Raw genomic sequence first — 22963 nt, forward strand, 5'->3', positions numbered from 1 at the left:
GGTATTTGAATTTAAATAGACAGTTCTCAAGGATTTGAGTTTTGACATATGTATATGGAAAATTATATATATGATATATACTATACATATATGAATGGAAAATTACAATATACATATAGTGTGCTATTCATACCTTCTCATTAAAGAAGCATCCATAAACAAGTGCTAAGAGATTGTATCATTACATAAACTGTTCCTTATTTGATTAAAAGAAAAAAGCAGAGTTCCATGGCTAGTTGATTACATGGTCATTCCACAGAAATTTTTTTTTCACACAAGCATAACATACACAATCCAATCTGTTTGTTCCAGTGAGAGCCAGATGCTCCAGCTCACCCAGTAACAATAAATATTAGGCGATAATAACAATTAAAAAAACAGGCAATGAAGGTGTGCGGGAAGGCAATTAAACTGGAAAGTGGGAGATGTGGATTTCTGATCCAGCCCTACCATTGATACAAATCAGGCTGTGTGAACTTAGGTGAGTCAATCAACCTATCTAGGTCTGTTTGTTCATCTGTAAAATGGGAATAACACCTGCGCATTCTGATGCACAATGATGGAAAGAGATGATGTACGAGGAAGGACGGCACCTGTTGGAAAGGCTCAGACAAGATGTCAGTTGCTGATGCAGACTCGGGGGTCAGCTCCATCTAGGCTGGAATCTGAACTGCATAACTGAGGAGCCAGTGCCTCCATTTCTTCATCTAAAAATGGAGGTCATATTAGGACCCATCTTATAAAGCTGTCTAAAGGATTAAGTAAAATTGAGTATTTAAAGCACTAGCTACTCAGTCATATTTGGGGCACTGAGTAGATACCCAAATAACAACAACAGTGATGATGATGCAACTTATCACATACACAGGTGAAACACACACACACTCCTCAAAAAGGTTTCTCCAGATTGTGGTCTTGAGTTCTTATATCAGCAATAAACTTCTTTCCATTCTCAGTAAACAAGTTTTTAAATCTCTTTCTTTATCCCACAGGAATCAGAAAAAAACAAAATTAAGAGTGAAAAATGTACTCACTGTACCCATTGTTTTGTCTATGTGACAAGCTCATCAAGTATGTGGTGGTTTCCCTTTCTGAGGTACAATCTACAGCTATAAGCTCATGGGAGTACAGTTCCTAGTTTGTTCCAGAGATGGTCATTTTATTGGGCTTTTATGATTTTTTCAATTAAATATGTGTTAAATATATGCAGATTCTGCATGCAAGCAATAGTCTTAGCTAAGAATAATGGGCATAAAATAAAGGTTCAGCATATTAAAACCATTTCTATTCAACAATAATTAGCATGTTTAAATATAATATAATTTTTATCCATCTACAACATGTTTAAATGTTTGGAATCTCGTTTATGTCTATAATGACAGATTCATATTTGAGGCAGTCATTTTCAATCTTGATTTGTATATTTTAGACTTGTTAAATGCTTGACTGAATCATTAGCAAAACAATTCATGTATCATTAAACTGATTTCTAACATGAGATAATTTTCTTCCTTGTCCAACAGACATGCCTTTTAAGATTTACAGAGATAGCATTTATTCTTTGGGGGGTTTCAGCCGGGTGTAGAGCAGACTTTATCAGTAGCTAATTTCACCACCTTGAGTCTTAACTCCCCACCCCACTACACACTCCAGCTCAAGCGGTTTTTTGAATGAAAGCTCAGACACACTAGAGAATGAATATTGTACCAGCAAGAAAAAAGAGACCACTGACTGTCTTCCTTTCAATGGAAAACAAATAGAGGGGAAGAGGGAAAGATAAATGGATGGAGGCAGAGAAAGAGAAACCCTGGCGACCTGTGGGCCTTGGTCAGAACAAGATCCAGGGGCAAGATCCAGGACCTCCTCGGCCCCCTCCATATTCCCGCCAATCCCAGGTAGAGGTGGGCTGCCTTCTCAGTCCCTCCCAGACATTCCCATTCACCAACAGGCCTCTGCCACTCTTCCAGAGGATCGAAGAGAGGGAGGCCTCCCAGATCTGTGCACACAGAACAGGCGGAGGCAGATGGGCCATGCCCAACTGAAGCTGGAACAGTTCACTTTTGTCTGCAGAGCAGGGTCCCCGCCTCCCACAAGGCTGAGGGAACCTGAGCAAAGTGGGGGCCACTGTGGCAGCGGACGAGGGGGAGGGGAGGAGAAGCCTGGCCCGCACATGGCCCCTTCCCAGCCTCAACAGCCCCACACAGACCTTTGAACTTTCTATTTATCTAACAGTTTAGTGAGTTTAACTCTCTTCCTGTATAACTGCCCATTTGCAAGCTCGCCTCTAATTAGGCTACTTGTGAGACATCACATAAAAACTACAAACCAAGGATGCTGGCCTCTGTCCTTCACAGGCAAAGTCGGCCACTGTCATCCTGGCTTAACTACAATTGTCATCAAGCTTTGCAACATGGTGATTTTGCTCTCATGGTGATTTGCTTTTCCATTTTTATTTTTTAGTGTGAGCCCCTTCCTGTATCGGTCTTCCCTTCTTTCCTTCCATCTTTCTTTTTCAATGATAAAATGATGATAAGCACCCCTGCAAAGAACCTCGGCCTGTCACAAAGCAACATCTCATCAATACGGGAGGGGTGCCTGCTGACAGAAAGGCTGGACACTTGGCAGACCCTCAGATCCTGCTGGTAAAGGAGTCCAAATCTAGCCACGTGATCTCCAGACACCTCAAGAATTCATTGACTGGGTTAGCACAGGCAAGTGTACGCAATGATTTAAACGATCAAATTTGATTCTTTTTTCCCTTATCCTTTTTTCACTTTTTAAGAGCAAGTGGTATCTTTGGTGTACACAGCCATCTGCGCCTTCCTCTTTTTCACAGAATGGTTCATATTAAATTCAGACACAGGTGAACACTGCTCATTCACCCAGGAATCTTCAAGAATGAGAGCTTTGGCCCTTTAATCGAGTCAAGAGCATGACCCATTAAGAGATTCTTGCCGTGTGTGAAGTTCAGGGCTCTGTTCCATTTAGCGCCGAGCACTCTTAACCGCCCAGGCTGGGAAGAGTCACCCATGCCTCGTCCTGCCCATTTGCTTTCCTCCTGAGGAATGTGGATGTTTCTAAATGGGCACACGCTTTTTGTTTACTATAGTCTAGTGTCTGTAAGTGACACATATGCCTGTTTCTGTAAAGTCTTTCTCCATTAGGTCGTGGAAGATGAGTTTGTTTTTTAGCTGGCCTGATCTGGTTATTATGTCAGACATATAGGGTTGCGGTAGAGATGGCTCAGAGCTCTCTGTTCCACAAATGAATGCTGAGAAGAGGTCCAATGGAAATGAGATCCTTAACTTGGCTGGTGCCTTTTTCTTCCTAGGGCATCTTCGGGAGGTTTGGGGTGGGGAGCAATGGATGCCATCCCTCTAAGCAACTACTTACTCCCCAGGAGGGGAAGTAAACATGTAATGAACATGCCATTGCCATGCTCTGGATGTGCAAGAGAGTTTGGAAAGGTACAGACTTTCATGCAAGGCAATAAGCAAGCTCTTTAATTCACCCACTATTCACATTTCTGTTCCCTTTCTCTGTGGGGGTGTACAACACACAGATGCACAACTGCAGCATTGCAAATGTTTACAAACACAGATGTAGAAGGAAGCTTGCCCCTCACAATCGAAGGAGAAATGTTCCTGGAACGTGTGCACAGAGGGAAAAGGCTGGCTGATTTATGCAGACATGTTATACTAATTCATCAGTATTCACATAATATCCACAGAGTGTCTGAGTCCACATGTTTCTTAACTGATGTGGCAGTTAGGCATCTAGAGGAAATCAGGTTTTGCATTTTCCTTAATATAATAAAAGATAGTTTCCAAAAAAGGAGCGAGATGTAGTCTTCTGAAAAGACAAATCAGAAGAGCTCACCCCTTTAAATATGCAACTGCATGTGCCTAAGATTAAACGGAAATTAAAATAGTATAATAAACATGTTTTTAAAAACCTAATACATTGTATATATGTTTAGCATTTGAACTACACCCACAAAATCAATTATAACAACGTCTGTTAAGTTAATGATGTTACCCACACTGTATATTAGGCAAATTGTATGCAAATAGTAATGTTGTGGTTATCAGGTGCCTGCAAAATAAATTAGTGAAACAAAGTAAAGGCTGTGTACAGGAGCGTAATATTTAATGGGGCAGTAATTTTATTGTGATCTTTACTTTTAAATAACAGCGTGGTTATTAAAAATTGCAACGTGTTCTTCTGCAGAGCTGATAAAACCCTGCATGGTATCAAAAAATGCCTTATAGATTAATACTGATACAGCGTAATTTGTGGCTTCAAGGATTTACCCGGAATTGCTGTAAAATAAAATGTTTTTAAGTTCTGGTTATCTTGGATTTTCAACTAAAAGAGTCATGATTGTCATAATGAAGCTATTGGCTAAGAGTGTGACCCTTTTCTAAAGAAGGAAATTGCCTAAAATATCACATCAGCGAGGGAAATCCTTGTAAAAAAACACAGCATTCAGAGTCAACGGCTGCCAGGAGTTTAACGTTGCAAAAGATTTCGCACTGCCGGTCGGTACTATAGATTATTCCAACTCCATTTAAAAAGCCAATAGCGAAGCGTGCAATTCTAAGTCGCTACTGCCGTGCCTTCCCCTCATCTAATTCCATAGGCTGTGGGGGCAAACTGATACGAGAAAATGTTATGACAAATGAACAGTGATAACGTTGGTGCAGGAGGTGAGGCTTTTGTAAAAGTTAATAGATATGTGCATCGCTATTGATGCACACGCGCGCGCACAGCACGCAGAGTAACAACTTTCTAGCTCTCAGTCACCTCTGCACCTTCTTTCACAGACAGCCCTCTCGGCGACAAGTTGATGGTATTTGGGGAAGAGCTGACTAAACCTTTGAATCCGAGCTGGGTGCCTATGACACAAACCGGTAGCTGCCTCCCAGTGGGGAGGTGGGGGTGTGCGGACAGGACCCAGGAGCTAATTAAATGTGCGTTGACTTCGGAGCGGCCAACTTTACGGGCCAACTTCAAAACCCCGCAGTACTGAAAGCCAACGCCGCAGTCGGCCCGGAACCTGGGGTCCCCCGCGCAGTGGCCCCAGAAGCCGCCGCCAGGCTCCCGATTGCGAGCGGGTGGAAGGGAAGGTGTGCGCGCCGCGCCGCGCGGGGACCGAGGTGGCGGCGGGGGCGGTGGCCGCCGGGGACGCGGAGGGCCGCCGGTGGCACCTGGTCGCTGCCTGTCCCCCCGCGACCCGCCGCCGGCGTCGGGCACCTGGGAAAGTTGGGGGCATTTCGAGCGGCAGCATCCGGTGCGCTGGGAGGCCGCCAGGCCAGCCGTTTGGGCAGAAAATCCCGGGCGGAGGTCGCGCGGCTCAAACCCCGGACAGCAGCGCATCCGATTTGGGCCAAACGCAACTCTTCGGACTTGGAGTGCAAAGCGACGCCTTCCGGACCCGCATTCCTCACTCATCCGCACCTACCCCCACCCGGGCACCCGACCGAGGAGTCGCGGCGGCTGGGGCCAGAGGTGGCCGAGAGCAAGTGGGAGGGCGTCCGGGGCGCCCCCACCAAGCCCCGGCTCCTCTTAACAAAGGCGGAAAGCCCAGCCCCAGCGCGGGGACCCGCGCAGCAAAGGAGAAGGCAAAAAGCAACACCTACCACTGCTGCTCCAGGTCCCAGTCCCTGAAAAAGTCGAATAGATCCATAGCGGCCGGGCGGCGGCGGTGGCGGCGGGCGGGCGTCCGTCCCTGCTCGCGGCGGGTCTGCGTGGCTCTCGGCGCGGCTCCTGCGCTGCTCTGGGCAGTCCCGCTCTCCGGCCCTCCTGCCCGGCTAAAAGTGCCCGGGCCGCATCGGCGGCGAGGGCGGGCGCCGGAGGTGCCGGGTCCTGAGCTTCTGGGCGGCGGCGGCGGCGGCGGCGGCAGCGGGCGGGCAAGTGCCTGACCGCCCGCTCGGGTCTGCTCGGTCCGCGGCTGCCCGCGCGCCCAGCGCCCCGACGCTGCGGCGGCAGGCGCGGCGGGCTCGGGCCGGCGGGGCCGCCCGCCTGGCGGGCTGCGGGTTGGCGGCGGCGGTGGCGGCGGCAGGGGCGGCCGGGGCAGCGGCAGCGGCGCGGCGCGGCGCGGCAGCCGGGGCGGCAGCGTCGGCGGCTGCACAGGCGGCGGCGGCGGCGGCGGCCGCGGCAGCATCACACACTTACACACTCACAGGGGGCGGAGCCTGGACAGCCCGAAGCCGCGACATGGAGCCGGCACGTTATCATCCCCGGATCTGGCAGGGGCTCGCCCCGCCCGTCCGCGCCGACCGGGACCCCCCTCTGTCAAAATCAGCTGGTGTGAGCGGCCGCAGACCTGGGGACTCGCGCCCCGGGGCTCGGGCTGGAGGGGCAGCTGCACCGAGGCGGGCGGGGGCCCGGCGGGGCCAGGAGGCCGGCTTCCGGAAGGACACCCTCTCTCGGAACCCCCACGTACTCCCACCCCTGCGAGTTAAGGTTCGGGACCCGAAAAGAGTGCACAAAGTGACGCGGGGATGGGGGTCCACCCCCCGCTGCGGCGCGCACAGTCCCTGTCCCCAGACACTCCTTGGGGCCCCCGACCACTGGGAGCGAACTTTGGTGGGCCCCGAGCATCCCTCGGCCCCGCAGCGCAGAGCCCTCGAGGCTAGGAAGAAGAAGGCGGTCACCTTCACCTTCCCCGGCGCCGCGTGTCTGCACCCAGGCCGGCCAGGCATGCCGCAGTGCCGCCGTGGCCGCACTGCAGGGCGCGGTGCGCACCTAGTAGGTCCGCAAGCTCTGGGCCCTGGATTCTGTAGACTGCAAGGGTCGGCACGGATGACCACCCTGGGTGATCCTCAGGTTCGCTGGAAACTGGGTGGCACTACCACCTTCTAGGCACAACCACCACGTGCCTTGGGCAGAAGGCGTCAGCACTCCCAGCTCTGGGAGATGGGAAATCCCACAGAGTGTGCCCTCTGTCCCACCCTCTGGCTGCCTGTCTCCCTCTGGCCGGCTCCGCGTGCAGCCGCCTCCCTCCCTTCAGCTTCCACTGGTGGTCCAGGACCGGTGGACCCCTTTAGCCAACACCCTTGGGGAAAGCTTTCCGGCCTCCGATGCCCAAAGCGGCGTCAGAACGGGCGGAGTCTGACACTTCGGGGAGCAGGAGCACCCGGAGTCCCAGACCTTCCCCACGTCCTTGCGCAGGCAAAATAGTATTGGCCCATCATTGAAATCCTAAGGCGAGGACCCTCTAGCAAAGCGGTAGCCTGAGTGCTGACAAGAGCTGGGTGCCAGTTCTGACTCTGATTCTGTCACTGGCTCTGCGTGTGACTCTAGCAAGGAGGCTCTTCTCTGAGCCTCGTTTTGTAAAAGACAGAGACTTGACAGAGTCGCCATCTGGCTCCTGCACCTCCAGCTTTCTCCTTTCTATTTGAATATGCTTCTCTAATATTATCTCATATTCTCAAAATCATCTTAATAATTTCTCTTTACTTTTTTTTTTTTTTCCCGGAAGAAACTGAGGCTCTGAGACTGGGTAATTTGCACTGGATCTGACATTTCTCCTGAAAGGGGAACCGAGATTAGAACGAAGAATCTGGGAAGCCCATTTAGGGAGGGCTGAACTCAGTGGAAGGTGCTACAGCTCCAAGAGGTGGAGGACTTGAGAATCTGAGGTTGAAGGGGCCCAGAGTTTGGTCTCTCTCATATTCTTCGTATGGGAAAAAGCACATCACCCACATACACAGACAAGACACTAAGATTCTGCAACTCTGGCATCCGATGATGCTTTGTTTTGTTTATTTATTTTCCATAGGGTCAAGTTCTTAACAAAACTAGTTAACTGACTGCAGATCAACCAATGGGCAGCCCAGGGAAGACTGCATTTCAAATCACCTTGTCAATTTGGCTACTTGTAAACTCCTCTAGTCAAAGACTCCAGGGCAAAAGAGCTATTGGTAAAAATGGTGCCAGAGATTTTCAGATTCTCTCTGTGCCTTCTTTACTTGTGGAGTTCCAGTCTTCAGCCTGAGACTGAGCCCTTGAGGCAACAGAGACTTCCTTGCTCAGATCCACAGCTCCCAACTTTAATTCCCTTAGTAAATGATCCTCGAATTGGATTTGATTGCTAATAATGATTGTCGCCTGGGCTAATGCTTGATCTGCTTGAAAATCTTTAGAGGAAAACCAGAACATCTACAATTAACATTTAAATGGTGATTATGGTCACTTTGTATCTGATTCACTTTTCTCGCCAGATTATATTGATTGGGGGAATACAGAAAAAAATTATGTGCTAGGTAAATAAATTTTCGAGAGAACTAAAGCTGCTCCTTTAAGAGTTCCAGACCCCTATCTCCCCACTGGTGCACTTTCTTCCCAATCAGCGGGAGGACCAAGCAGAAGCAGAAGGAACCAGCGAGAGGCAGCACTCTGAACAGAAGTGCCTGCGGGAAGGAGAGAGGAGACAAGTGGTGCCGGCTGCCATTTCAAAAAAGGGGCTGGGGCTTTTCCTTCCAGAGATCAAAACCAAGAGGGGAGGCTGCGCTGGGTGGAAGGAGTTCCCACTACCAGCCACCCTCCTGGAACAGGGAGGAAGCTGGGAGAGGCAGCCCTGAAGGGACCAGGCTATCCCTAAGGCCAACCAGCCAGCCCAAACCCAGCTCACTGTCTGAACATCTGCTCCTGGGCAGAGGACAAGCTTCACCTTCTCCCTTCCTCCTCCTCTTCTTGCCCATTCTCAACTCTGATGGAGCCAGGAGTCTTAGAACTGGGCTCTTCAGTGAACCTTCAGACAGCCATCCAAGCCCTGTATCCTCCAGCACACCGGCAGGAGGGAAGGGAAAGCAAGTTGCAGGGAGAGCAAAAGCAACAGGAAGTGAAAAGGGGATCTGGAATCAGAGCTCACTGCTGCTGTCACTCTGGCAGCTCTGCCATCTAGTTCGCACGGGTCAGGTTTCTGCCCTCTCATTCCACTCTCTGGGGCATCTGAGCAAAGGTGGAAGGTTCCTGTGGCTCAGGCTGCTGTCCTGGCTTTGCCTGGAAAAGCCCCTCTCTGATCTCACTACACAACTCTCAGCTCAACCCAATGTTTCTGCAGTTGTAACCTCTCCCCTTTGACCCTGCTCTCAGTAGGCTTCTCCCACGCTCTCTGTTGGGTCCCGCTCCGCACCTCACCTATCTCCTCCATTCAGAGACCTCCTGGAGGACCACTGGGCCAAGAGCAAGCCATCTTTTCAGAGAGGCCAGAATCAAAACTAAGACTCCATGGTCCAATCTCTTGAGATGTAAAACCAGAAATCATTCTAAGAGGCTTGATTGTATGCAAATGCTGATTCCCAGACTTTCTGAACTGGGATTTTGGACTTGAATTACTTCAAAGGAGTTTAATTTGGAGTCTCCAGGTACTGATGTTTATTTCAAAGAACTGGAACTCCTCCATTCTTATAGTGGGAATAAAGGCACTGTCATTCTGGATCTGGTAGATAGTGTCTACAAATTAAGATTAATTTAAGAAAATTTCTCTGTGAATGTCAGCTCCACGAAATGAACAAATTGACAGCATATGATTCATGTGTCATCCTGTCATACCTCTAATTTCAACTTAAAATATTAAGTATTTGTTTCTGACCTGGTGTGCAGTCAGGCTGAGTTACTTTCTAGGAGAAAATTATGATCAAGGTTACAGCTCATCTGAGGAAGATTGAAAAATTCCATGGGCTCCCTTGGGAAGTATCAACTCCCATTACTGGGGATCTCCCTCTGATAGTACACCATGGTACTGTTCTGAGTTGCAACGGAGCAATTCAACTGTGAACGTGGGGCAGTTTCCACACATGATCCACAGTATCCAGAACAATCCTTTATGGAAGGAGCATCTTCTTTTCTAACTTCAGAGAATGTCTGTTCTTGTTTCATGTCAGTGCTTTCAGAACCTGTAAGTTTTATTAGGTCCCATTTGTTTATTTTTCCTTTTATTTCTATTGCCTTGGGAGACTGACCTAAGAAAACACTGGTACGATCTATGTCTGAGAACGGTTTGCTTATATCATCTTCTAGGAGCTTTATGGTGTCACATCTTATATTTAAGTCTTTAAGCCATTTGGAGTTTATTCTGTGTATGGGGTAAGGGAGAAAGACCATATAATTTTATGTCAGTCACTTCTTAACTAGGTTTACAGTACTTGAAGATGATGCTATTCAGATTTTATATGGTGTATTGCTATGATTCCTTGTACATATTGAGCATAACAATAAATAGAGATAACATGGATTGAATCTTTTTGCATATCAGACAGAGTGCTCAGCATTTTACAAACATTATCTCATTTACACCTCACCATAATTCTCTGAGGTAGTCACTAGTATCACACCTATTTTCCAACAGGAAACTGAGGCTCTAAGAGACTCGGCACTTGCCCAGAGTGACAGAGCTCACAAGTGCTGTAGCCGGGTGCTGGCCCCAAGTTTATTCCCTGCCTAACTGCCTGTACTTATCCAAGCTGCCTCCAGTGTCTCCATTCTGTCCAAATGAAGGGTTTCATATCACTATACTCCAGGGAAAGTAAGCAAGGAAGGAACCATCATCTCTATTTGACAGTTGAGGAAACAAGTGAAGTGACTTTGCCAGGATCACAAGGTGGCAGAGCTGCTGAGGGGGAGGCAGCTGTCATTTAGGCACAAGTTCAGTGCTCGTTCTGTGAACCACATTATTGTTTATGATCCCAAGGCCACTCTAGTGAACACTCTGGGAGTCTGGGACTGCAGTGGCATCAGTTTACTGTTGGATTAAAAAAAAAAAAAAAAACTATCGTGGTGCAATTTCCCTGATCTCAACTGTGGCTGAATTAGGGGAAGGCAGTTGGCCGACCCATGCCTTCATATTAAAGAAAGTCAGTCAGATAGGCAACAGGAAGCAAGAAGATGGTGGAGTAATTCTTGCTTCATCGTTTAAGGAGACTCATATGGGCTTTTTTCCTGGAGATTAGAAATCTAGAGCTAACATACCTCTTCTGTCTACTGTGTGGGTGTGCATGGTAGTGGGCTGGTGGTAGTGATGGGGAATTCTCCTGCTCAAGACTGTGTAGCTGGGGAACTGCAAATCTGTGGCTCTCTCCTAACTTCTCCAAGGTTCCACTCCCTTGTCTATAAATTCAGGGCTTTGGGAACGACTCCAGCTCTGACATTCTATGGCTCTTTGATTTGAAGTCCCTTTACTCAACCTTCCGTCCATGACCAAAGCAGACTGCTCATTTATAGTGACGAGGGAGGTAAAGTGAAGACTCACCTCCATTACCCAGATCCATCATCTCCATTCCTGATCCAGTGATTGAGACATCTGCTTCCTGCAGCTCGGAGCCCTGTCCCCGGGCTGCCCTTATAAACCCATTCTGCAGCGTGGCTGCCAAGAGTCTCTTCCCAGAGCCCCCTCTGCGGGGTTGAAGGGCTGGATTCCAGAGGAAAGTCAAGCATTTTCCCAGCAGCCAGAAAGGGAACCTAATGTATACAAAAGTGCTTGGTAAACGGTAAAAAGCCCCATATAAGTGCACACTCTCACCATCCCTAGGATTGCTATCTCAGAGCCTTCTCTATCAGCTGAGGTCAGCAGTGTTGAGTGTGCTGGCTGTACTTATAGGGTTTTCCTTTCTTTTTAGATTTTTATTTCCGCTTGTCTGTCTGGCAAATGGGGACACATGCCATGGGTCCCAGAACCTGGTTAATAAGTTGTAAGTTTTGATGCTGTCAAAACAGTATTAAGAAGTTTAAGCTTCTTTTTATGCACTAATCATTTTTTGGAGGCAGTTCAGGCCACTGATTTTCACAGTGAAACTTTTTAAAAGTGATTTTGTTTAAGACTTCCTGTATCTTAGTATCACGTGAACCTGGATTTTCTATTAAGTTGCTAACAACCAAATCATCACTAATGACATTAGAAGAAATTAAAAGATCACCTAAAGTCAACTTTTAGCTGCTTCTGTCTATTTTCATAAAGTAGAATGCACTGATAAGGCCCTCCAGCTTTGAATTATTCTTTTCTCAGCCTCAGTGAGGTATAGTTGACAAAATTTGTATATATTTAAGGTGTACAAGGGGCTTCACTGGTAACTCAGATGGTAAAGAATCTGTCTGCAATGCAGGAGACCCAGGTTCAATCCCTGAGTCAGGAAGATCCCCTGGATAAGGGAATGGCTACAGTATTCTTGCCTGGAGAATCCCACGGGAAGAGAAGCCTGGAGGGCTATAGTCTATGGGTTGCAAAGAATCTGACATGACTGAGCAACTAAGCATGCAAGGTGTACAAAGTGATGGTTTGATAGGCAAATATATCATGAAATGATAACCACAATCAAGCTACTTAGCACAGCCATCACCTCCCATAGTTGCCATTGAGTGTGTGTGTGTGTGTGTGTGTGTGTGTGTGTGTGTGTGTGTATGGTGGGAACACTTAAGATCCACTTTCTTAGCAAATTTCAAGTATACAATACAACATTATTAACTATGAATACCATTAGATCTGTGTATTAGATCTCTGCACATTTCTTCTACATTAGATCCCCAGAACATATTCATCTTATAACTGAAAGTTTCAGAAATGGATCTATAGTACAGTTTGTACAGGTTTTCCCTGGAAGAAGGGAGAGCAGAGGCCTCAGCCTGGGGAACTCTTGCCTAATCACATGACCTCCTGAGAACTGCTGCTCCAAAGAGGTCATGCTGATCCCACTCCTTGTCATATATCCAGACAACACAATAATTCAAAAGGATACATGTACCCCAATATTCATAGCAGCACTATGTACAATAGCCAGAACATGGAAGCAACCTAAATTCCCATTGATGGATGAATGGATAAAGAAGATGTGGTATATGTCTACATTGGGATATTACTCAGCCACAAAAAAAAAAAATGAATAATGCCATTTGAAGCATCGTGGATGGACCTAGAGATTATTATACTAAGTAAGTCAGAAGAGAAAGACAAATATCATATAATATTGCTGATGTGTGGAATCATTAAAAAAGGTTACAAATAAACTTATCCACAAAACAGAAATAGAGTTACAGACTTGGAAAGCAAACTTATGGTTACTGAGGGATAAGGTAGGTGGGGGTGATAAATTAGGAGATTGGGATTGACATGTACACACTGCTAAATATAAATAGATAACTAATAAGGACCTACTGTGCAGCACAGGGAACTCTACTCAATACTCTGTAGTGGCCTATATGGAAAAAGAGTCTAAAAAACTATATATAAAACAATATTATAAATCAACTCTACTCCAATAAAATTTAAGAGAAAACAAACAAATGAGAAAACACAAAGAGGCCATGGTGCCTTTCCACTCGGTGGTTTTTTCACAGCAACTGAGGCAGATCATGGAGAAGAGACCCAGGTTGGCCTGAACCATTGCAGATGCATGGTCGAGAAGGCTTTCTACCACTCACCCAACGGCCCCACTTAGGCTCTTTTTCCCTTAACTTCCAACCGCTTCAATGAATCAGGTGCCTCTGGATCCACTGCCAATGACAACAGGATCTACTGTGAAGCCTCAAGTGCATCTACCTGGGGATCCACTTTGCTTTGCTCTAAGGGATCTAATTAAAGGATGTCTTCCAATCCACAGTATCTTCACAAACTTCTGAGACACTACAGCCAAAAGTGGGACCACACTCCTAACCAAGCTACACTTCAAGCTGTCCCACTTCAGCCTCAGTAGTATTTTCCTTATGTTAACTCTCCACACTGTATGATTTATTAGATCATGACATTTTCAAAGTTAAATTTAAATTTATCAACAGGATGATGCCCCCAGCATCACCTTTTTCATTTCAGCCAGAGCTTAGTTTTATATACCATGGAATCACAGGCTTTCAGCATGACAAGGAAACTTATTGACTATCTCTAGACCAACAAAAGCCCAGATTGCTCACCAAGATCACGTAGCTAATTATATCAGAGTCAGAACTATAACCAGATCTCCTAAGTCTCAGTTGAATATCTGTCATGCAATCCTGAAATTTTAAAACATTGCAACTGGTACTACTTTTAATTACATCATAAAATAATTGTTGTTTGACCTACTAATTAAGGAAAATCTTGACCTTTGGAAAATACTCAAATTTCTACCTAAGCGTCTGTAAGATAATTATTGATGTTTTGTTTTGGTTTTGGGTGGTTTTTTTTTTTTTTTTTTTTTTTTTAAGAACGATGCTCTCTCTAGTCAATAATCATCAACAAGTGTTCATTAAGCTCTGAAAGTTCCCAAGTTCCATACACACTTTGCCCCATAGCACTGCCTGAAACAAGAAAATGGTAAGCGCTACTTAGAAAAGACATCCAATTCCCCTTATTTAAAGCAGGTCTTCCTGAAATTAATTATACTGGCTCTATTGAGTGTAAGGTGCCAAAGTATCAATTGTTCTCAATTAAGAAGAAAACCAAAAGCAAAGCCACAGTCTCTGGAGAGGGAAATGTTCTGGCTAGACTTCCATTTTCCATCAATCTTGTCAATAATGTGTTTTATCCAACATGGTACCTTTTACACAGTATATGTGGGTGATAAAAATCTTGCCAATGTAGGGCCCATACACAGTCTGCTTTCTGTCTCCCTAAATCCATCCTTTCCTTTCTATCAGGATAGAATTTTTCCCTCTCCATTCTGCTTTGCCTAATTATGTTTGGGCAAGTGTTTCACCAAGACCAACTGGCAGTAATATTCTATCTCTGAGGCAGGCAAAACATTGCTTGCTTTTCTTCCCCACCTCAAGTGTATCAGAGACAAAGGTGATATGTGTGAAGAAAACATTTTCTTTTTATTTTTACTTCTTTGATCTCATATTCAAGAACTAGTGAAGGATGCACAAATACAGTTTGGCTCAGAGTATCTGCCTCCAATCTAAAGCAATTATTAGCATGTAGATTTTTTTTTTTTTACAGATTTATCAACCTATATTAATAGGCTTCCAAGTAGCCGATTAGAATCTATGCATAGCACTAACAAAAATGTAATTTCTCGAAGTTTGCTGATAAGATGATGATAGAAACTTTCTCTAAGAATTGGGCTTATCATTAACATTTTTTAAGGTTAAAGAGGCATCAGGATGGTTTATAGTGACAAGAAGTTCCCAATCTCTAGGAAGCTTGAAGATAACCATAAAACAAGGAACAAGCTTCTCATGGTGAGTCCATTAGTCAAAAGACCTGGTGGAATATACAACCTAGGACTTTCTATAAATTAGGAGATGATATATAAAACCTTTCAAAGTTTTTTGAGTTTTCAGGTGCTAAAGAGTGCGCCTCCTAGCAAAACAAAAACTACATAGGTAGAATTCCCTGGCATTTGGAACAATATAAATATGTCCTAAATAAACTTTGATGTATCACATGTCAATATCAATATTGATATATGATATACACAATTCTAGAGATTGCTGACAACCTCACAGAAATGTTTAACCAAAAAATATCCTTATTATAGGGCCTCTGTGTCCTGCTTCAAATCCAGTGCTCATTCCTCTCCTTCACATACTTGTCCAGAAAACTCTCCTGTAATTGACATCCTCTGAAAGAGTGCTGAGTGACTCCTCCATGTGAATCCATAACCCCAAGAAGAAATATTAATACCTTTCATTCATTATAGTCTGTTTACAAACTATTCATAGTAATCCAAAAGAAAAGTTTTATTTTGTTTTACTGAAGGCAAAATGTATGTTACACAAGTATATAAGCACTATGTTTCTGAACTACACAAAAAACAGATACATAGATTGAAGACCAAAAGCAAATATACCAAAAACTAAGCAGTAGTCTCTGTGAGGAGGTGAAAGAGTGACAATTTGATGATCTTTTTTTTCCTCCACATTTCTGTGTTTTCCAAAGTTTTTATAATTCTCCTATATTACCTTTTAAACTTAAAAAAAAACTTACAAAAAGCTTTAATATGAAAATTTTAATTATGCTCTAAAATTCAATTCAGTAGGGCCTCCTCAGAATCCCCCAGGGTCAATTTCTATTTTTTGGATATCAAGAATCTGCCTCCTTTTCTCTAAGAGATGGATATTAGGAGATTTCAGGAAGACTCCATCAAAGGAAGTTGAAAGAGGTGGGGGAAACCAGGAACAAAGTCTTTGTTGCTCTTGATTCAAACTGTTGAGTTCCATATATTCATGTACGTGCATGCCAAGCCACTTCAGCCGGGCCTCTTTGTGACCCTATGGATCGAAGACCCCCAGGCTCCTCTGTCCACGGGATTCCCCAGGACATACTGGCATGGGTTGCCATGGCTTCTTCCAAAGAATCTTTCCAAGCCAGGAATCAAACCTACATCTCTTACCTCTACCTGCATTGACAGGCAGGTTCTTTACCACTAGTGCCACCTGGAAAACTCCCATATATTCATATTAATGTCAAAAACTCAGCAAAGATTCCTAAAAGAACCACAGAGCAACTCAAGTCTGCAAACAGAAACTATCAAAGTGCAGGAATTCCAGCCTGCCTATCACACCAAAGGCTTAAGACTGTCCATTACCCCAGGTTATCTCTGTATTTCCTGAGAGGGTAGGTTCAGTTTTCTTTTTAACTTAGGAGGTTTTTTTTTTTTCTGTTTTTCCCATCAGGATGGTAGCTTCAGAAAGGGAATATTGTTGTCTCTCTTTTTTGGTTTTTTTACTTTTTATTTACAAATGACTTTAGACATACAAAACAATTGTAAAAACGTTATGGAAAGCTGCTGTATACCCTTCATTCAACCAGCTTCCCATAATGTCAACAATGAATGATCAAATACATAAATGATCAAAAACAAGAAATCAAAATTGGTACAATACTAGTAACTAAACTACAGAAATTACCCTGGTGTCACTACTTTTCTCTCAATGTCAAATTTTTTCTGTACAAAAATCCAATCTGAGATCCCACTTTGCATTTAGATATCCTGCAACCTTAATCTCCAATCTATGATGGTTCCTCACCCTTTCCTAGATTTTTGTGACCTTGGTAATCTTAAAGAGTACTAATGACTTATTTGGAGAATGTCCTTCAATTGGCTTCATATTGTTTTCTCATGATTAGACTGAAGTTACGCATTGCTGCCAAGAATATTACATGAGTAATACTGTACCTTTCTTAGTTCATGATACTGACATATTATCACTATTATCACATATTTAAAATTTCTGCTGGGTTTCCCCCCAATACTGAAGTAACGATTTTTCCCTCTGTAATTAATAAATATCTGAAGGAAGATACTTTCAGGCTATGGAAATCATCTGTTTCTCCTCAAATCTTTGCTCACTAATTTTAACACCTAGCAGTGGATTTTGCTGCAACACTTATCACTGTGATGTTATCATGGAGATTTTTATTTCCCTCTTTGCTTCTACACTTATTTTAAAATTGTTTGCCACACCACACAGCTTACAGCATCTTAGTTCCCCAACTAGGGATTTAATCTGGGGTCCTCAGCTGTAAAAGCGCTGAGTCTTAAACCCTGGACAGCCAGGGAATTCATGTTTCTACATTTATGATTTGGCATCATTCTCTAAGGAAGAGCTGCTCCCCATATATGGAATTATTTAGACTCACAGACACGTATTTTATGAGTTATAATCTAACACTATCATAATTTCTTTGGTTTCTCACATTGTTTCACCTTTGGCCATGGAGAGCTCTTCCATTTTTGGAATCTATTTTCCTTCTTATATGCACCATTATTTTTCATTATCACAAGATGTTCCAGGCTTGTCTTGTATTTTCTTTGCTCCAGCTCTGGAGTAAAGCTCTGGAATCAACCATTTCTTTCAGGATCCCTGACTTCTTTTATGGGAGAAAGGTATTTAGAGACCAAGAGACCAGGGTACAGTATCTCTTTTATCACTACTGGGGTATCACTGCACCTTGATCTTCTCTGTAGACAGAGCTAGGAAGCATGTGTGTGTGTGTGTGTGTGTGTGTGTGTGTGTGTGTGTGTGTGTGTGTGTGTGTTTGTGTGTGAATTCTCTCTTTTTGTTTTTTTTCCATTATTATATTGGGTTCTTGCATAGTTTGTTCCTCAATTTTTAAGAGTTCTTTATATAATGGCATAAGCCTTTTTGTCCATGGAATATATTGCAAATATTTTTCCCCAAGTTTATCATTTGTCTTTGATTTTGTTTATATTGTTCTTTGCCATGGATTTTTTTTATTGTATGTAGTCAAGCTAATTGATCTTTTATTTTATTGGTTCTGAATTTTGAGTCATATTTAGAAATGCTTCCATATCCCAAGGCTAAAGAGGTGTTCATCTAATATTTGTCCAGTACTCACATGGTTTCATTTTAATCCCTATCCATTTGGAGTCTGTTCACAATTTTTACATGAGATGACTATATAATTCATCTTTTTTAAAATGACTTCCCAGTTTTCCCAGAAATACTTAGGAAAAGCTCCAATACTTTGACACTTGATGTGAAGAGCTGACTCATTGGAAAAGACCCTGATGTTGGGAAAGATTGAAGGCAGAAGGAGAAGGGGGCGACAGAGGATGAGATGGTTGGATGGCATAACCAACTTGACTGACATGAGTTTGAGCGAGCTCCAGGAGTTGGTGATGAACAGGGAAGTCTGGCGTGCTGCAGTCCATGGGGTTGCGAAGAGTCGGACATGACTAAGGGACTGAACTGAACTGAATCTGATTTAGGTATCTATGCTATACTCACTTCATAAAAGGAGTTACAAAAATTTTCTTCCTTTTCAGCCTCAGGGATGATATACAACTCATTGGAACAAAAAGATATTTGAAGATTTGGTAGAATTCCCCAGTAAAACCATTTGAGTCTGGTATTTGTTTTTTTGGGTGGTTGGGGGCAGGTGGTCGTAAATCCTTAAAATTTCTCTCTTCCTTCTATTTAAGATTTAAGCTTTTTAAATCCAAAACTTCACTTTCAGTAACCTGAATAAGAAATCATCCATTTTATTTAGTTTTTCAAATGTATTTACATAGGTCTGAAAAGTAATATCTCAGGATGTATTTAGATTTCTTCCATCCTGTCATTACTTGTTTTGTACAATTTTAATTTCTCCTTTTTTCCTTTAGTTATTGACTTAATTTTGACATTTTTTAAGGAAAAATCTTCAATGATTTTGATTTATTAATTCTACTCTTTTTCTGTTCTATGCCTCATAAATTTGTTTTTAACTTTATTATTTTCTTCCTTGTTTATTCATTTTTTTTGGTTTGCATCTATTATTATTCTAGTTTTTTTAAGTCAAGCAATTTATTTACTGTCTCATTTTTATTGATTACAGTGTATAGTACAATGAATTATTCTCTGATCAGTGTTTTGAATGCATTCTATAGATTCTGACGTGTAGCACATTAAATGTAGTTATTGTATTATTTTAATTCTGTAATGTAAGCTTACATTGTCTATTTCACTCAAGAGCTGGGATAGTTTTAATAGCTGTTCAATTTAAGGTTGAAAAGCATTTTCTATCTTTTGTGTTTTGTTTTTTTTTTAACAATGTCTACAGGACTTTCCTGGTGGTCCAGTGTTTAAGACTTTTTGCTTCCAAAGCCGGGGGCATGAGTTCAAAACCTGGTTGGGGAACTAAGATCCCTCATATTGTGTGGTGTGACCAAAAAAAAAAAAAAGTCTGCTTTAATTACACTGTGATTAGTGAGTGTTGCATGTAATATTTTTATTTTATAGAAACTACTTTCTTTACTTTCCAGCATTGATCAATATAGTGCCTCTGCTATGGTTTATTGAGAAAAGGTGTGTTTGCTGTTATAATGGAATTCACTATAAGATCCACCGGCTTGATTATGCTATTTAGATCTTCTTTCTACCTACTTAATTTTGTTCCACTTCATCTTTTTTGTACTGGGAGGATTTATTCATCTCTCCATTATTAGTATCATCTCCTGTAGTTTTTGCTTCATGAAGGTGGTTGATGTCTTACTTTGTGCATAAATATTCATAACTGATATATCTATTGTGAATTATGACCTATTGCACTAATATGTATTCTTTTGTCTATAAGAAGCTCACTTTAAATATAAGTAAATGAATAGACTAAAATTAAAATAAGGAGAAAGGTATAACATGAAACTACCAACTAAAAGGAAGCTACATTAACTTCAGAAAAAGCAGACCACAGAACATTATCAGGGATAAAAGGTGACATTATATAATGATAAAAAATCAACTCTTCAAGAAGACAGACAATCTTAAATGTTTATACACCTAAAACAGAACTTCAAAATATATGATGCAAACACACTGATCAATCTGAAAGGATAAGTAGACAAATCCATACTTAGAGTTGGAGACTTCAATATTCCCCTCTTAGCAATTTATAAAACAAGTAGGCAGACAATCAGAAAGCATCTAGCTAACCCAAACAACACTATCAACCAACTCTACCTAATTGATATTAATAGAATGCTCCACTCAGCAACAACACAATATACTTTCTTTCTAAGTGCACATGGACTATTCATGATGATGGACCATATTCTGAGTCAAAAGACAAAACTTAACACAGTCAAAAGAAGAGAAATAATAAAAGTATGTTCTTAGACTGTAACAGTTTTTATGTAGAAGTCAAATAACAAAGAAAAAATACCTGGAAAATACACAATATTTGGAAATAAAACAATATACTTCTAAATATCCCACAGGTCAATGAGGTATTCTCAGAAGAAAATAAAAAGGTATTTGGAACTGAATACAAATAAGAAGACAGCATATCAAAATCTGTGGGACACAGTTAATGCAGTGTCAGAGGAAAATTTATTGCAGTAAACATAAACTGGAAAACAAGATCTAAAATTGGTAACCTGAGATTTCACCTTAAATAACTAGATGAAGAAGAGCAAATAAAACCCAAAGCAACGGAAGTAATAATAAAGGTTAGAACAGAGATCAATTATATGAAAACAGAAACAGAATAAAGAAAAACCAATGAAACCAAAAGATGGTTCTTTGAAAAGAGTAATAAAATTGATAATACCCTGGCCAAGAAAAAACTAACAAGAATAAAGTTTCCTACTACTTTACATTTAATGCTTTGTGGTCTGAAATCATCTTTGTCTGGTATCAGTAGGACTATCTTTTTTTTAAATTTTGGGCCAAGCAGCACAGCCTATGGGAACCTAGTTCCCCAACTAGTGATAAAACTGGAGCCCCCGTCTTGGAGGGGCAAAGTCTTTAACCACTGAACCACTAGGGAAGTCCTAACTATCTTTTGATTGCCATTTGTCTGCTATTCTTTTATCCATCTATTTATTTTTAGCCTTTCCAACTCAGATTGTTTAAGGTCCAGCTTTATATATGGCTTGTAGTAGGATCTTCTGTTGTGAGCCAATGAAAGTGAAATGAAAGTCGCTCAGTCATGTCCAACTCTCTGCGACCCCATGGACTATATAGTCCATGGAATTCTCTAGGCCAGAATATTGGAGTGAGTAGCTTTCCCTTCTCCAGGGGATCTTCCCAACCCAGAGATCGAACCCACATCTCCCACAGTGTGGGCAGATTCTTTACCAACTGAGCTATCAGGGAAGCCCAGACAATTAAAGTGTTAATAAAAAATTAACTGGGGAATTCCCTGGTAATCCAGTGGTTAGAACTCGGCACTTTCACTGCTGGGGCCCAGGTTCAATCCCTGATGGGGAAGTAAGATTCCACATGACATATGGCTGGGACAAAAAAAAAGAAATAATTAATTGAGTTACTTGTTTGCATTTACTGATATTATTAATTTTTTTCTCGAATCTTCTCTGATATTGTATCATTATTAATTTTGCTATATTTTCTGTGTCTTTCTCTATAAGATATAAATTCTTTCTAAATAATTTTCTTCTATTGTATACCAAAGTTTGTACTTTTATTTTATATATACTATTGTTGTTATACTTCTTTGAAAAATGTACTTCCTGCCTGGATTTCTCACTTCACATTTTACTACTTGTTTTACCTGTTTGTTTTCCAATTGCTTTAAAACATACCTGTTGCCTAAACATGCATGCTAAGTTGCCTAAACATGCATGCCTAAACGTGCATGCTAAGTCGCTTCATTCATGTTTGACTCTTTATGAGCCTATGGACGATAGCCCACCAGGCTCCTCTGTCCATGGGATTCTCCAGGCAAGAATACTGGAGTGGGTTGCCATGCCCTCCTCCAAGGGATCTTTCCAACATAGGGATCGAACCTGCATCTCTTATGTCTCCTGCACTGGCAGGTGGATTCTTCACCACTAGTGCCACTTGGGAAGCCATATTGCCTATATAGCACAGAGCTTTTCCTCTTTTCTAGCATCATTTCTACTTTGTCACAATTCATAATTCTGTGCATTAATAGTCTACCATTATTCTTATGTTTGGTCTTAGATATATTTTTATATGCTTACCATTAATCCTTTTACAGAAGCTTCCCAATAGTAACATGATTGGATGAAGTTCATCCCCTAGTATATTCTCAAAGTAAGCTGATGACTTCTGAATTCCCTGAGTTCTTGTATGTTGAAAGCTATTCTTCTACAGTCTTGAAACTCAAAGGACAGCCTGATTGGATATATACTTTCTTTCATTGTTTGTTTTTTTAATGTTGCTCCATTGCTGCCCTGCTTTGCATGTGGTTTTGATAAAAGTGAATGTTGGTCTAATTGCTTCATATGTTAATTGATTCTTTTTTTTTTTTTTTTTTTTTGCCTGGAGCCCTTGAATATTTTATTTTTGTTTTTGAAATCTAATACTTTTATTGGATCATGTCATGGAGCTGATCATTATCTATTAATTTCTCTAGGTACCCATGGGTCAATTCAGGTCTTTTTCTATTTCTGGGAAGTTTTCTTGCTTTATCATTTTAAATCTTAGTTCTGCATCAGTTTTTCTGCTTTTTTTCTTCCATGAACTCCAATAACACAAATATTAATCTTTGCCTTTGTATCTCTTCCCTTCCCACTGTCTTCTCCCTGACCATTTGTACTTATTTCTTTGTGGCATTTTT

At 42.3% G+C, this 22963-nt stretch overlaps 1 protein-coding gene across 1 annotated transcript in view; it reads right to left on the minus strand.

Annotated features, from left to right (window-relative positions):
* The window catches only part of AFF2 (ALF transcription elongation factor 2), a 526427-nt gene extending 520666 nt beyond the window's left edge, over positions 1 to 5761 (minus strand). The window contains exon 1 of the mRNA XM_065915233.1: positions 5643 to 5761. Within this exon, the coding sequence (XP_065771305.1) occupies positions 5643 to 5689 (47 nt within the window). The 5' untranslated portion in view covers positions 5690 to 5761. The remainder of the gene's footprint in view (positions 1 to 5642) is intronic.
* Positions 5762 to 22963: the final 17202 nt, after the last annotated feature.

This window comes from Muntiacus reevesi, chromosome X, assembly GCF_963930625.1.
Source record: "Muntiacus reevesi chromosome X, mMunRee1.1, whole genome shotgun sequence".
Lineage (NCBI taxonomy): Eukaryota > Metazoa > Chordata > Mammalia > Artiodactyla > Cervidae > Muntiacus > Muntiacus reevesi.